Raw genomic sequence first — 17,349 nt, 5'->3', positions numbered from 1 at the left:
TTCCAACAATGCCCTTTCAGGGTACCAGTGTGATATTATTCAGTGTTCAGCTGGAAGATATGTACAATCCAGTATACCACTAAGTGTGGATTTAGTTGAGAAAATGTATTCATGAATGTTGTTTAACAGTTGCATCAATTCATAGCCCCATATCTAACACCTCAGGAATGCAAATATTTCCAGGGTACCATGGTTCGTGTCATTGGTTGAGGGTGAAAGGAAAATTAAATCTCTGACAGTAGCAGATTAAAAAAGCAATTTAATAACTTGCACATTATAAATTATTTCTCAGGTTAAAACTTCTTTAATATGCAAAAAAGTCATTGATCTTCCTTGTGACATTTAATATTTTTGTTATTAAAGGCAATGGTTTGTTAAGTAGAGTTTGTTCTTGATTTTATGAATGAATTGCATCATAGTTGTTTTGATTATTATTTCTAGGATTCAAGAAAGGATGGGTGTTAGCTAGAAAATGACTTCATTGTCATGAGGGTTATAGTGTTACCCAAAGAAAATTTGACGACAGGGATGTTCAGTGATTTTTCAAGAAATCTTAAGTATAAATTAGGGCACTAGTAATCACAAGAACTCAAATCTTTCCTCCAGTTTAACAACAGGTCTAGTAAATTCAATTCCTGTTTAGAGGAAACTGGAAATGTCCAAGAAAAATTCCTCTTCACAGTGGCTCTCATATTCTTTTCCATAAATTCTTTGAAATGTGGGTCTATTTTCCATGTCTATGGGTTTGTTACCTAGTTATTAGTATGTGTTGGGCTCTCAGTCGAGCATCTGAGACATACCCCTGTCAGCACAGACCAGAGCACACAGGGATGGCACTGCCCTCCTACACTGAGTCCTGGGGGAACAAGGAGCTGGCATCCTGCATGCTTTAAAGGAGAACCCACTGAGGCTGCGCCACGCTCATCCATTGAGAGAGAGACCGTAGGCTGCCCAACACCCTGGTCTGCCTGTTGAAACAGGGATCACATTTACTTATGAAACATAGATGTCGTCTTAGCAAATTGCAGGTCTTTGCCTATGTTCACTTTATGCAGAAAGCTTGTGGAAGAAAAATATGAAGAAAACAACAGACGAATGCAGGAACTGAGATCTCGGAACTTCCAGCATCAGACTGTGGATGTGCTCCACGTGAGTGCGCTTCTGTTTTAAATTTTACAAAAGACCTTTTCTTGCCTCAGATTCTTCAGACTCATAGGGCCAATTGGGTAGGAAAAGGGACAAGGTAGGGGAAAAAAAACATCCAGACCAAATTTGCACAATTCCGGGATGTACTGAAATTTGTTTAGAGTGCTAACTGTAGGCCAAAAATTAGAGACAACACTAATTCAGAGCAGCTGTACCAAGTGCCTGCTGTTTAAGGGTGACTTCATCAGGACAGAATGAACAGCTGAGTTAAAGGTATGACTTTGCAGAATAGATATGTGTCTATGTAATTTTGAATTTCAGCCATGCTTTACCTCTCTAGTCCATTGTTCTTTTTGTCTTATTTTTCGTTCTTTCCCTCTTTATTTTCTGTCTCCCATCCATATCATTGCACCCCACTCCAGTACTCTTGCCTGGAAAATCCCATGGACGGAGGAGCCTGGTAGGCTGCAGTCCATGGGGTTGCTGAGAGTCGGACACGACTGAGTGACTTCACTTTCACTTTTCACTTTCATGCATTGGAGAAGGAAATGGCAACCCACTCCAGTGTTCTTGCCTGGAGAATCCCAGGGATGGGGGAGCCTAGTGGGCTGCCGTCTATGGGGTTGCACAGAGTCAGACACGACTGAAGTGACTTAGTAGCAGCAGCAGCATCCATATCATCATACATTGTGTTAATAACTCCTTTGGTGAGTTACCCTAGATATCCAATAATAAATAAAGTTGGAGACTCACATGAAATGCACCCCAAATTCATGTCCTCTGTATCCCAAACACCTGAATAGCAAATACCATTCCCTAATGGTTAAACATATCTTCATTGACCTTGATGTGGGCTTTGATACTTAACATAGTTTTTCTTCAGGGTTGTATTTGGATAATGGACATCAACACCAACCTTGCAGCTCTTTTGGTAAAAGCAACTTGGGAAGGAGTCATTTTTTGGGAGAAATTTACTGTTTCAAATGCTGGTTATTTGTTCACTGGCGATTCCTGCATCTGAGGGAGAGTCTTTCCTTTAGCAGGAAGGGCCAGGCCCCCTGAAGTTGTGGGAGCGATCCCTAGGCCTGCAGACACTCTTTCTACTACTGTAGCTCAGTCAGCAGAGGGCTCTGAATCTGGGGTGTGCAGGAGCCCCCAGTGGAGCTCACTTGCAGACAAAGCAGAGCCTGAGAACATTGTTTTCTGCTGCTCCCTGACGGAGGATTCACCTTTCTCGATGACTTAGCGGTTGTGAGTACTCTCGAGTTCTGAAAACCCACAGCTAGAGCAGATGGGGGCCCAGCCTTGTCTGACCTTAGGAGTCTCTATCAATTGAACCCTCAGCAGACAACGTGGGGGCACTGGTGCTGCTCTATCTCAACCCCCGTTCTCAGGGAAGGTGGCCTCAGAGATGTGGGGGTTGGGAGGGTTTTTTTTTTTCTGAAATGCTCAGAGTCCCCTGCTTCTAAGGGATTTTACCCCCAGAGACTGGAAATTGAGAAGTACAGATGTGGTAATATTTTGTATTATAAAGCCTAAATAACTTTATTCCAACCATATTGAAGTTAGCCTATGGTAAATAAAAACATAGTTTCAAATATAATCTTACATTTTAGTGTCTGATAACTTCTTAACTTCTTTACTTTTCTTCATGGGCCTTCAAAATCATCATTTTTGTGTTATTTTAAATTCCTGATATGATTATTACCAGTGCAAAGCAACTGCACTATATGAGGTCCTGTTCATCCTATAAAAATCAGGGCACTTGGGGGATCCTGAAGTCACTTAAGATTTTATTAACTCTATATTATCCTACAGAACATGGGATTCCAGATCTTGGCTCAGTTCAGATGAGGAACGTGAGGATTTGACAGGTTTTATGGAGTCCCAACACATAACCTCCACAGTGTCTGCCTAGTTCCTCCCAATTCCATCCACATCCATCAGCAAGAAGCAGAGGCAGGAGGGAGGTGCCTGTGGCTGTCTTGGTCAGAGATGGTGGTGGTTCATTCTTTAGTTATTAGGATTCAGTTCAACAGTGTCTTTGGTCCTGAGCTTTTCAGAAACAGCTTTCCTCAGCTGCATATTGGCGAGGACAGGAAACGCTGATTGTGCCCAGCGCATGGTGTCGCTCAGCTCCCCAGGTCTCTCACCTTCCTTTGTGCCAATCAGCTGCTTCTCTCTGGCCCATTGGTAGCATCCCACTCTCTCTCTTTCAAATGTCACCTCCTCTTCAGGAGAACCATCTTTGACCACTCAGCTCCACAGTCAGCTGGCCCTTCTCCAAATTCTTATGGCTTCTAGCAGCACTTCTCAACTTCAAAATGCACCTGAATCACTTGTTGGTCTTGTTGAAATGCAGATTCTGGCTTGCCTGATCTGGAGTGGGGCCTGAGATACTGCATTTCTAACAAACTCCCTGGTGATTCTGACACTGCTGGGCCAGAATCACACTGATTAGTAATGAATAGAAATTGGGTTCTACAAAGCAGCTTCAGATGGAGGAGGGTCTGGGAAAGCCATGATGAGCAGACCTTCTTATTATCGCTTTAGGAAAAATAGAACATTTAATGGGATTGGAAGAAAAGGAGAGGCAGCCTGAGTGAAGGTTCTTGTTCCCCCTGGAGGAGGATGGAGAGAGGCGGCCAGGCAGAGCGGAGACCAGTCTGATCATATTCAGTCTCCAGCATTTCAGGCAGATTCTTTACTGACTGAACCAGTAGGAAAGCCCAGGAGTGAGGCAGGTGTAACATATTCAGAGAACCAAGGACAGAGAGCTGAACACTTTGCAGAGGGACTAAAGGGTCTAGACATCTAGTGGAGAGGCATCAGTGAGCTGAAAAGGATGAAGTATAGTATGAGAAATAAGTTGTATCATTCAGATGCAAGAGGCTAAAGAAAAACATAATTAAAAAGGAGAGAAGGAAAGAAGAGGCACACACTCCTGTCTTTCCCCAAATGCGCATTTGTGCTTGAATTTCTTCCTCCTCTCACTGGGCTCTGTTCTCTATTCCTCTTGCTTCTGTCTGGCGAGCTGAAGCAAACCTCATTATATTTCAAAAGCAGTAGCTGGAGATAGAATCAGAGTTCAGAGAGAGACAGGCTGGTTGTGTCACCCCTTAAACATTATAAAAATTCTTTGAGGTGTTTAGGAGAGTGGCTTGCTTTATTTTTCAGATCCTGACTGATGGGGCCTTTTTCTCTGGCAGGCATTTTCTGCTCTGCTGGATTTGGGCTTTGAAATCTTGAAGTGTAGTTGACTGTGGAATCATGTTGGCACCATTTCTTAAAGGATGGTAGCTGAAAACAACTGGATACCACGATGCACACACTAAGCCCAGTCTTTCTTTTATCCGGGGGTATATGCAGGTGTGAAGGTTTTTGTGAAGAGTGTGGCAGGTCAGGCCCGCAAATGTGACATAGTCTTGGGGATCAAAGAGCAGATCATGTCCTGCTCCTTCTAAGACAATTATAATAGTGCTCTTCAAAGAGAACCTCAGAAAATTGAAATCAATTGAAAGTTCAAATACTTGTTTTCAAAAAATTTCTGAAATAGACGCAAAGGCACATTTCACAAAGTCTTTTTTTTTCCGCATTATTGGTGATCCTTTGAAATTTGGAGCCCCAGTTTCACCTCCTGCAACAATTATTATACAGTACAAAAAATGGACTATTTTTCTTAAAAATATTTATGACTATATATATTTCCACAGATGCCACATCACAGTGTAGCACAGCCTTGTTCTACTTATTTATTAGGATTAGTTTGAACTTTCTCCTTTTGATAAGAAGGTGCTCTTGGACTAGTTCTCCATGAAAACCATTTATCCTGGAAAACAGGTCAATTCAGCATTAGGTCTGGGTGTTAAACACACTCACACACGTATATAGACACAGTGATTAGCTGAAATGCCTGTTGATATATTTGAGAAGTTTAACTTAACATTTTTTTTTTGAAGTATAAACTCTTATGTCACCTCTTAGATCTCTTTCTTTTAGGGAATTGAAATTCATAAAATCACAGAGCTTTAAAAGCTGGAAGAGAGCTTGAACATTATCAAAGCCAGCACCTGTAGTCTTGAGATGAGGAAGGTGATCAGGGCTGGGCTAGGCTGCGGGGAGCGTGAGGCCTGGATACACAATGGAAGGAGATGCTCATTCTCCACAGCTGATGCTGCAAGTTAGTACCTCCTTCCGTGTGCGCCCTGGGTGTCCCGCCTGCCTCTCCCTCACCATGACCCTGACACTCAGGCCGAGAGAGGTTACATGCTTTGCCCAAGGTCACCTGCCAAGTTAATTCAAAGCTGTTTCTCTCATCCCAAGCTGCCTTCTTAAGATTTGAAAATGTTATCATGTTTAAGGGAGAGGATTAGGTGGGCTTTTGTTTCAAAATCATTTTCTAAACAAGAATATTGTTTCATTTGTCGTAATGCTGTTTCCTCTGATCAGCTTCTCATGAATTGTTCATACTTTTTGCAAGGAATTTGATGACCCAGCTTCAGACAACCTGCCTGAGTCTCAGCCCATTCCTTCCCTGGATCTCCGCGCACTTGGGTCAAATGTGGAGGACACCATAGCTGACCTTGGAGATCATGGTATGAATTTACATCAGTGTTCAGAAGGCTGCTCTTGGATGACAGGTGGGCTGGTGTGGCTGACCGTCCAGTGGGCCTGGCGGCCTCTGGGGAAAGCTTTGGGTATATGCAGCCACCTTCTATCAGTTCGCCAGAGCTGAGCTGAGGTGATACAGAGCAGGAAGCTGAGGCTTTGTCTATCCTCTCTGTCTTCTTGACATGGTGAAGATGAGCTAGAAATTCACGCTGGACAAGGGACCTTCCCTTCTGCATGAGTTAAGTAGCATCACCACTAACCTGTGTAGGACTATGAATGCTCTGAAATACAGTTTCCCTCTGTAACTGGTTTTCCTGGCCCTCATGAGCTAGAAAAGAAAGTGCTCAGAGCTGTCAGCCAAACTGGTTTATCATAGCCTAATGATAAAAAATCATGAATTTTAGAGTAAAAAGGCTGGCCCAGTGGGGGAAGCCCCTGGCAAGTTTCCTTAACCAGGAAGCAATCCATTAGTAAAGTGAATGAGCTGAGGCTGTTATGTGCTCTCAGCACATAGTGAAAGCCAAAGAGAGGAAGCAGTTCATGACCCTGAGAGAGAGGGCTAGGAATATGTGGCCTTGCAGTCCTGTACTCTTCTCCCCAGGGCTATGGACAAGTGCCAGAAACATTGTGTGTGCATGCATAGTCACTTCAGTCGTGTCCAACTCTTTGCAACCCCATGGACTGTGTAGCCCACCAGGCTCCTTTGTCCATGGAATTCTCCAGGAAAGAATACTGGAGTGGGTTGCCTTGCTCTCCTCCAGGGGATCTTCCTGACCCAGGGGTTGAACCCATGTCTCTTATGTGTCCTGCGCTGGCAGGCGAGTTTTACCACTAGTGCCACCTGGGAAGCCCAGGACCATTGTAGGCACTCAGTTAACATTCCTCAAGTGAATGAATGATACGTTGTTTGGACCTCTGAGAGGCAGGTGCCAAGATGGGGCTAAAAGTACAAAATATAATCAGGAGAGTTGGGGAAGGAGCCCGAAAGGTTGAGAGAATGTCAGACTATGGTTCAAGTTTCAGTCCAAGTGCAGAGAGGTTCCTGGCAAGCACCAGTCTGCCAAGCAGGCAGAGGCAGCCAGGACGTCAGGAGGTGCTTCAGGAGACTGCTGTCTTAGGCCTTAGTGTGCCTGCTGCAGAGGTCCTGGGGTGGGGATGGGGGCGTGGGAGCCTCACGCGTCTTGTGGTCAAAGGTCTCTGGGTGCATCCTTGTGGCTGAAACTCTCTTTGGCAGGAGCTGAATTCTCTTTTCAAAAAAAAAAATGGAGGCACTTGGATTGGCTGGCCATTTCAGCCCAAGTGTGCATCTGATGTCTTCCTGTTGGGGCTGTTAGAGCTGGTATTGCCTCCTTCAGCTGTGAGGAGACCAGGACCTGAAAGTCTTCAAGTACTATCTGCCAACTTTTGAAAGGATATTTTGGAAGCCACCTGGTAATGGGAGTTGTTGGCAGACAGATATGTGTATCAGATGGATTTGCATCTAGGTTCTTTTCAGGTGTTTCTTTAATACATTATTTGTTATTGTCCAAAGGTAAAATTTGGAAGCATAGAACTGTCCCCTGGGCCTTTCTTTCCTAGACTATAAAACTAAGGATCAGACAGCCACCAAGTAGCACCAATTCTGACAGCCTGTGTGTTGCTGAAGGGCCATCACCATCTAGAAAGAGGAAGCCCCAGGTCGGAGTGTTGAGCAGGTGGTCTAGGAGTGAGAGGCCTGGGCTCAGCCTCCAGATTTCAGACAGGAAAGGTACCTATTATTCATTTCACAAACAAGAAACCTATTATTCACTTCACAAACAAGAAGCAGACAGTAATTAATTTGCTCAAGGACTCCAGAGTTCCTGCTTCCAGTGCACGTTACTTCTAAGCTAGCTCAGACCACAGAGCTGCCAGGACTCTTTGGGCTGGCGGCCTCCCTACCTCACGCTTTGTCCCCTGTCAGGAGGTTCTGCTATGGCAGACCATGTGTTGAGTTACCAACCAAACTGAAAATAGGCCAATTCACTCCTTTGTCCACCTTGTTCATGCCGTAAGGAAACACTATTTAAATCCCCATTATAAGCTGTGAGAGTCAAAAACACATAGTAGTTTTAGTTTGGCCAATGCCTTGGAAAATACAAAATTTCCCTTATTTTTTCCCTCTCTGTAAATTTGTATTTTCTAATTTCTGTTCTTTCTTAAATACTAAATTGAAAAGAGAGACTATGAAGGACTATGAACACGTAGCCCTTGACTTGATGATTGTTTAGTAACTGCAGGATGATTAGGGACCTCATAGCTTAATTGTGAAACTTTGAGACAGGAGATTTTAATTTTTTGATGAACTCTGAAGTGGTTCATTATTTCTCCCATTCTCTTCCTTTTAGAAGATTTGACTACAAACTTTAAGCACCCAGAGGAAGTTTTTATTTATTTTTTATCTGGTTTGTATATGTAAAATAAAATCACACAATCATTTTTTAAGCTCCTTTACCAAATGTTTAATCAGTCTTTGATGTTGAATTAGGAAATCCCTTCTGGAATTGAGGAGTTTGTTGCAGAGAAACAGGACAGGGTGATGCATTATTTACATCTGATATGCATTTAGTTGACTACGGTAGATTTAATCTAGCTGAAGTCATGAGTAACCATTATAATCAAATGAAAAAGCATGACTGGAACATTGAAGAAATTATCCTCATTTAACTCCTTGTATGTAATACTGATGATTTCTTGCACATTAATTCTTGCCAGAAACTTTATTACACTCTAGCCTTATTTTTAGCAACCAACAGCTGAGTTTCAGAGTAGCATTTCTTGCAAAGCTGGAATAGCCTGGAACTCAGGGGCCCCAGACCCACCCAGAGCATGGCTCTCATGATGCAGAGGCTGCACAGTTGTCCACCTTGGCTGCCTACCTAGAGCCTGACCAGCTGCCACTTAATTTCCTTAATTTCAAGCCACTCCTTGAGCCAGTTCTGAGCTCCTTCCCTGTGCTCAGAGAAAGCTTGGACCTCAAGGTTTCATACTTTGCTTGCCCATAGGAAGCCCACATACCCTTTTTTTAGTTGCAGGTTGACCTATGATTTATGGTGCCATTTCTTCCCTTTAAATGTCTAAGTGGAAATAAAGTGATAGACAATGATATTTTTTAATTGTTTTTATTTTTAAAAAGAAAATGTTTACTTATTGCAACTGCACTTCTGTGGTTACCAAGAGAGATGCAAGCATGTCTACAAGGATGAACACAGATCTTCTTAGCAGTTGTATTTATAGTACCAAAAAGTAGAAGCAAGTGTCGATCAACAGATGAATAGATAAACTGATTTGTAGTTTATCCATATAATGTAATACTCGTCAATGAGAAGAAGCAAACTATCACTATACACTAGTTTGGGTGCTTATCTAAACACTGTGCTGAATGAAAGAAGATAAAGATGAAAGAATTCCTATTGAATAATTCCATTTCTATGAAATCCAGAACTAGCAGCACTTACCTCCAGTGACAGAAATGAGGCCAGTGGTTGCCTGGGGATCATGGTGTTAGAAACTGACTCCAAAAGTACCCAAGGAACCTCTTGTGGTGATAGTAACCCAGATGTATATATTTGTCAAAACTTATTAAACTCTATTTTTATTAAGATTTTATTTTGTATTGGAATATAGCCCATTAACAATGCTGTCATAGTTTCAGTTGGACAGAAAAGGGATTCAACCAAACATATATATGTATCCATTCTCCATGAAACCCCCCCATCCACCCTGCCATTGAACTCTATAATTTAAATGAGTGCATTTTATTGTCCATAAGTTATACCTCAATAAAACTGATAAATTTTTAAAAAATGATAAAATATTCAGAAAAGAATACATGAGTAATGCCTATTAGCCTGTGTCTTAGCTAATGAATGGCTAAGAGAGATTGACATGAAATCATGGAGCTAGAAGGCATCCAACAGGATCTCTGGATGTTATTTGGGACACAGGGTCCTTAGTCCAAAAAAATGATTGTGAGGTTTTCTTCTAATGTCAACCAAGCAACATTGTCTTCCATAAGGAATGTTAATAGAGTTTGTAGTCTGCTGTCCAGAGAAGGGGATGGCAACCCACTCCAGTACTCCTGCCTGGAAACTCCCATGGATGAAGGAGCCTGGTAGACTGCAGTCCATGGGGTCGCTAAGAGTCGGACACAACTGAGCAACTTCACTTTCACTTTTCACTTTCGTGCATTGGAGAAGAAAATGGCAACCCACTCCAGTGTTCTTGCCTGGAGAATCCCAGGGATGAGGGAGCCTCAAATACGGTGGGCTGCCGTCTATGGGGTCGCACAGAGTCAGACACAACTGAAGTGACTTAGCAGCAGCAGCAGCAGTCTTCTGTCAGGAGGAGAGAAGATGAGGGCTGGAACCCTTTGGCTCCTCTCTCAGTCTTTTTGATTGCGGGGCTCATGTTGTGAGTTTGGGGACCCATACCAGTAGATCTAAGAGGACCTGGGACCTACAAAAGCACCCTGAGCATCATAGGACAAAATGTAACAGTCCAGACTCCAAATGTATCCAAAAACCTGCCTTGTCAGCCCACAGAAAAGATGACCATATGCTGGAGGTCATGTCCACATTCCCAGATGTCCTCTTACTTTCAGAGCTCTGTCTTAGAGACTTGATTAATGAATATAAATTGATGGTGCTTCTGCTTCATATTTGTCATATATTCTGCTGAGTTACACTCGTGTTTGCTACTGACTCTCACATTTACTCCCAGGAATAGGCACCTGCAGTCACTCCCTAATTTTCTGAGTTCTAGAGGATAATTAGAATGAATCTAATATCAAATGAAGATGTACTGATTCCCCACCCTGAGACATATTTAATAATTCAGAGTGTTTCTTCTGCATGATGAGCTGGGAAGGTACCTCTGGCTGAAATTTGAAAGATTATATATGAATTTGAAAAATTGAAGTGAATACAGAATAACACATGCCTCATTAGCTACTTCACTGGTGTGTCCAAAGGAGGCATGATAGAGATAAGAGGAAAATGCAGCCCCAGAACATCAGTTATTTACAAGGAAAATCAGCACCTGTGGATCTCTCAAAATAATGCCCTTGCTTGGGAAAGCTGTATGTGCTTCCATGATCCACCCCTTAACTACTGAGGAAGAGTAGAGAAATAACTCCAGAAACAATGAAGAGATGGACCCAAAGCGAAAACAGTGCCCAGTTGTGGATGTGGCTGATGATGGAAGTAAAGTCTGATGCTGTAAACAACAGTATTGCATAGGAACCGTGAATGTTAGGTCCATGAATCAAGGTAAATTAGAAGTGGTCAAATAGGAGATGACAAAAGTGAAATTCAACATTTTAGGAATCAGTGAACTAAAATGGACTAGAATTGGTGAATTTAATTCAGATGACCATTATATCTACTACTGTGGGCAAGAATCCCTTAGTTGAAGTGGAGCAGCCCTCATAGTCAACAAAAGAGTCTGAAATGCAGTACTTGGGTGCGATCTCAAGAACAACTAAATGATCTGTTTGTTTCCAAGGCAAACCATTCAATATCACAGTAATCCAAGTCTGTGCCCCACCAGTAACACTGAATAAGCTGAAGTTGAATGGTTCTATGAAGACTGACAAGACCTTCTAGAACTAACTCTACACATGGACATCACCAGATGGTCAATACTGAAATCAGACTGATTATATTCTTTGCAGCCAAAATTGGAGAAGCTCTATACAGTAAGCAAAACAAGACTGGGAGCTGACTGTGGCTCAGATCATGAACTCCTTATTGCCAAATTCAGGCTGAAATTGAAGAAAGTAGGGAAAACCACTAGCCCATTCAGGTATGACCTAATAAAATTCCTTATGATTATTCAGTGGAAGGGAGAAATAGATTCAAGGGATTAGATCTGATAGACGGACTGCCTGAAGAACTATGAATGGAGGTTCTTGGTATTGTACAAGAGGCAGTGACCGAGATCATCCCCAAGAAAAAGAAATGCAAAAAGGCAAAATGGCTGTCTGAGGAAGGCTTACAAATATCTAAGAAAAGAAGAAATGCTAAAGACAAAGGAGAAAAGGAAAGATATACCCATCTGAGTGCAGAGTTCCAAAGAATAACAAGGAGACAAGAAAGTCTTCCGAGGTGATCAGTTAAAAGAAATAGAGGAAAGCAATAGAATGGGAAAGACTAGAGATCTCTTCAAGAAAAGTAGAGATACCAAGGCAACACTTCATGCAAAGATGGGCACAATAAAGGACAGAAATGGTATGGTTGTAACAGAAGCAGAAGAGATTAAGAAGAGGTGGCAAGAATATACAGAAGAACTACCAAAAAAGATCTTCATGACCCAGATAACCACAATGGTGGTTAGAGCCAGACATCCTGGAATGTGAAGTCAAGTGGGCCTTAGGAAGCATCACTATGAACACAGCTAGTGGAGGTGATGGGATTCCAGTTGAGCTATTTCAAATCCTAAAAGATGGTGCTGTAAAAGTGCTGTACTCAATATGCCAGCAAATTTGGAAAATGGAGCAGTGGCCACAGGACTGGAAAAGGTCAGTTTTCATTCCAATCCCAAAGAAAGGCAATACCAAAGAATGCTCAAACTACTGCACAATTGCACTCACATCACACGCTAGCAAAGTAATGCTCAAAATTCTCCAAGCCAGGCTTCAACAGTACATGAACCAAGATCTTCCAGATGTTCAAGCTGGTTTTAGAAAAGGCAGAGGAACCAGACATCAAATTGCCAATATCCTCTGAATCATTGAAAAAGCAAGAGAATACCAGAAAAACATCTACTTCTGCTTTATTGATTACACCAAAGCCTTTGACTGTGTGTATCACAACAAACTGGAAAATTCTTCAAGAGATAGGAATACCAGACCACCTTACCTGCCTTCTGAGAAAACTGTATGCAGGTCAAGGAGCAACAGTTAGAACTGGACATGGAACAACAGACTGATTCCAAATTAGGAAAGGAGTACGTCAAGGCTATATATTGTCACCCTGTTTATTTGACTTATATGCAGAGTACATCATGCAAAATTCAGGGCTGGATGAAGCACAAGCTGGAATCAAGACTACTGGGAGAAATATCAATAACCTCAGACAAGCAGATGACACCACCCTTATGGCAGAAAGAAAGAAGAACTAGAGTCTCTTGAAGACAGTGAAAGAGGAGAGTGAAAAACTTTGCTTAAAATTCAAGATTCAAAATACTAAGATCATGGCATCCAGTTCCATCACTTCATGGCAAATAAATGGGGAAACAATAGAAACAGTGGCAGACTTTATTTGCTTGGCCTCCAAAATCACTGCAGACAGTGACTGCAGCCATGAAATTAAAAGATGTTTGCTCCTTGGAAGAAAAGTTATGACCAACCTAGACAGCATATTAGAAAAACAGAGACATTACTTTGCCAATAAATGTCCATCTAGTCAAAGCTATGGTTTTTCCACTAGTCATGTACAGATGTGAGAATTGAACCATAAAGAAAGCTGAGTGCCGAAGAATTGATGTTTTTGAACTGTGGTGTTGGGAAAAACTTTTGAGAGTCCCTTGGACTGCAAGGAGATCCAACCAGTCCATCCTAAAGGAAATCAGTCCTGAATATTCATTGAAAGAACTGATGTTGAAGCTGATACTCCAATACTTTGGCCACTTGATGAGAAAAAACTTACTCCTTGGCAAAGACCCTGATGCTGGGAAAGATTGAAGGTGGGAGAAGTGGATGACAGAGGATGAGATGGTTGGATGGCATCACCGACTCAATGGACATGAGTTTGAGCAAGCTCTGGGAGTTGGTAATGGACAGGGAAGCCTGGCATGCTGCAGTCAATGGGATCGCAAAGAGTTGGCCACGACTGAGAAACTGAACTGAACTGAACCCCTTAGCTAAGCATAAATTGTGTGTTAGTCACTCAGTCATATCCGACTCTTTGTGATGTGGTGGACTGTAGCCCACCAGGCTCCTCTGTCCGTGGGATTTCCCAGGCAAGAATACTGGAATGGGTAGCCATTTCCTTCTCTGGGGGATCTTCTTGACCCACGCGTTCACCTGGGTCTCCTGCATTACAGGTAGATTCTTTACTAAGTAAGCCACCAGAGAAGCCCAGTAGTTATTAAACTAAGGGCTCTGCTGGTAGAGCAAAGAGGGTTTTTTTTGACCATACAGTGTGGCAAGCAAGATCCTAGTGCTGACCTGAGATTGAACCCATACCCCTGCAGTGGAAGCACGACGTCTTAGTCACTGGACTACCAGGGAATTCCCAGGCAGAGAGCATCCTTAAGTGACCTCATTTCCCGTAGCATGGTTCAGGTTTGGAATGAATCAATTAAGCAGAAAATTAAGCATACATCATAGCTTTAAGGTAGAATAGCAACAAAATATTATAGACTAAAACCTGTATAATGTGTGCTTCAGATAGCGTTTTGGACCTACTATGGTATGGTTTTCCTTTTGTAAATGAAATTGTTTTTCTTGTGTGCAATTTCACAGTTGTGCTCAGGGCTCCTGTACCCACCACATGATGCCGAAAGAAGCTAAGAGGCCATAGAAAACGAACCTAGCAATATTGGCGGAGAAGGAAATGGCAACCCACTCCAGTGTTCTTGCCTGGAGAATCCCAGGGACGGCGGAGCCTGATGGGCTGCCGTCTATGGGGTCACATAGAGTCCAACATGACTGAAGTGACTTAGCAGCAGCAGCAATATTGGACAGTGCTTACTTCCAGTCTCATGAGCATCTTTGACTCACTAATTTTTTTGTTGAAGTGATTGAAGTCTTCTGCTTTGGTGTTTAGGCCAGACTTTAGATATTTGTAATAGGCATTTAAATTGTCCTCTTTGAGCTTTGTAAAGGGACTTTCTTTCCTGTTGTGTGGCAGTGAGAGCCTCCTCAGTTTCAGCTCTAGCTGTACTTGTCAAACTTGCACTTTTTTCAAGTGAAATAACATTTCCAGAAAAAAAAAACCAATAATAACAAAACATTTCTGTCAAGGAACTTCAGTAGTAATTCCTTCTGTCACTCATGACTAACAGCATTTTCCACTGACTTCTCTTTTTCTCTTGCTTCTAAAAAATTCAAAATAGAAAAATAAGAAACCTATAAAAATATCCGAAGTGATTGTTTTGTTTCAGAGTAGTATGTCTGTGTGTGAGCAATAATATGAATTTGACTTACTCTTAAAAAATCCATTTTTCTGCTTGCCTTCAGAATGTTTGTGATATTGTCAGCATTTACAGCTTCTCAGCTGGAATCGTCTCTGAGGCTGCAGGATGGTGTCTTCATAAATTCCTCTTGCCAATCTGTGCATTGGCATCCACATGTCAGAATGCATTTCATACGAATCGTGAAGGTGTAGTGTGATCCTACATGTCCCACTTTACAGCTGACCTTGACCATCCTTTCCTGCTGATTCTGGACTTATTTGGGTTTTTTTTTTCCTGGCATGACTCCTTTAAATTATTAATGGGCATTTCTTCTGACTATTAAAGATTAGCTGGCTAAGTACAGAGTTGTAGATGAATGTAAGATGCCTGTTATCTTTCAATACATTTTGCACCTGGACATTTGGGGTTGTAGAGATCAAAGTGACTTTACTCTCTTATATCTCATGTTAATTTTTTCTTTTGAATCTAGGGATACTGAGCAAACCCAACTCCTCTCCCCAGCTTAACTCCACATCACTTGCTTTCCTGGCTTAAAGCAGCTTAGAATTAAATTAACCCCACTCTTTCTCTCTACTTCCACCTCCCCAACCCCATTTTAAGATACAATTTGACAGTTTGCACAAGCAGTTGCTTATGAACATCTGGCCTCTAGTTGTAGAGGCCTCCCTTTATTTGTAGAATTAGACATTTTGAACAAAACTAACTTTTGTGGGTTTATGGTCCCCTGAATGAGAGATTTTAGTGATGTACTTGAGAGGGCTAGAAGGTGACTACTGGTTAAGAAAAAGCAGATCTGGGGAAAATTTTAAATGCCTAAAATGTAGCTTTGTGTCATTGCTAAGGAGCTAGTGCCCTGGGTATGCAGGCATGTTCATAGACCCACGTTTGTGCTCCCAGGAGTGCCGGCATTCTTTGACGCCATCCTGATATCATTCAGTACCGCACCTCCTGTTTTTTACTTGATAAATCACATTTACATTTTGTTGATCTCTGCTCCAAATTCTACCTAGTAGGTATCCTTGTGAGAGTATATATGTTTCTCATTTTATTGACAATATTCATTGATTCACATGTGATGATATCCCTGAGAGGCATTCACATACAGGAGTGTGTCACAGCCCCATAGCTGAGAGCCAGTAAGCTGGTCCCTCGCTATTTAAAGCATGGTCTATGGACCATGGTGGGGCACAGCATTCCTGCCCAACAAAAGATTCCTCTATGGGAAATCTTTGATTTCCCTCAGTACATCTCTTATACTTCTCAGTCTCAGTGTCTGCTTCCCAGAGGACACTGTCCCACCATCGCTGCTAGCTCCAATGCTCAGCAGGCCTGCAGGATGCTGCAGTTGAAAACTGGCAGCTCCCTGCATGCCCTGCCGCTCAGCAGGAAGTTTGTGGGAGGAGAGCTGAGAGGCACCCTCTGTAGAGGCCACAATGGTTCATCTGAGTCACCCATCTGCTTGATGAAGAAAAAGCAGATTGGGATAAACAGTCTGTAATTCAATATTTTTCTCTAACTTCAAGTAACCTTATCTCCAGTATGTTAAGACTAAGAATGACTGAAACTTCTGGAATAACCACAGACATTTCACAAAACTCCATTAGACTGGAAGCCATGAGTTGAAAGATATTTGGAGCCAGAATTTATCGTTTCTCCAATTCTTCCATTTACCAGCTGTGTGAACTTGGGCAAAAAATTTATATTTCCCAGTCTCCATTTTCTCATCCATATAATGGGTGTAATAGTAATACTCAGACTTCTGGGGTTAATGAGGAATAAATTAGATGATATACAAAGAACTTAGCATAGTACACAAAACAGAAAACATACAACAATCTCTTACTGAAAAAATACAGTGTCAAAGCAAGTTGCAGTATTTTCTCAACTTCTACATAAAACCTTTACAGTTAGTAATGAGATAACCAACTATATCTCATCAGTTTTTAACCACCCAGGAGACCTTCTGATTATAGTTTTATAAGCACCTTCACTCTATAAATTAAATATGATTTGAAATACATTACTTTTTTTGCTCTAGTTTTTGCATATGGGAAATGTAAAATCACTTAGGCTCATTAATTCCCCCTGTCCAATTATGATCTTAATTATCCTCATCTGGGCCAATTATTTTAGCACCAAGAAAAATTGCCTTCTTTGTCAAGACCATAGACAAGAACCAGAACCAGCCCCCAGAACAAAGGCTGAGTCTCTGCAGATATACATGTTCTATTTTTGCGTCAAGGGTGCCATTGTTATACCCAGAAGCAGAACCTGGGACAAAGTTACTGCTTTAAAACATGCTCCTTTGCCAGCCATCCTCAGCCTGTAAACTAGCAGCTAAAATATCCAGCTATTTTCTCTAAAAACATTATAAATGTAAAAACATTTTGTGCTAAGGAGCATAATAAGGGCAAGAATATACATTCATTTTTC

At 41.9% G+C, this 17,349-nt stretch overlaps 1 protein-coding gene across 16 annotated transcripts in view; it reads left to right on the top strand.

Moving 5' to 3' along the window:
• NEK11 (NIMA related kinase 11) overlaps nt 1-17,349 on the top strand; it is a 278,952-nt gene that overhangs the window by 133,929 nt on the left and 127,674 nt on the right. For all 16 annotated transcript variants that reach the window (XM_081569880.1, XM_081569871.1, XM_081569867.1 and 13 more), the window contains 2 exons: nt 1,056-1,149; nt 5,627-5,741. In XM_081569880.1, coding sequence (XP_081426006.1) covers nt 1,056-1,149; nt 5,627-5,741 — 209 coding nt within the window. The remainder of the gene's footprint in view (nt 1-1,055; nt 1,150-5,626; nt 5,742-17,349) is intronic.

Source organism: Giraffa tippelskirchi, chromosome 2 (genome assembly GCF_054371585.1).
Source record: "Giraffa tippelskirchi isolate mGirTip1 chromosome 2, T2T-mGirTip1v1.2.pri, whole genome shotgun sequence".
NCBI classification, from domain to species: domain Eukaryota; kingdom Metazoa; phylum Chordata; class Mammalia; order Artiodactyla; family Giraffidae; genus Giraffa; species Giraffa tippelskirchi.
Note: the sequence above shows the minus strand (reverse complement) of the source record. Positions and strands in the feature narration are given on the sequence as shown.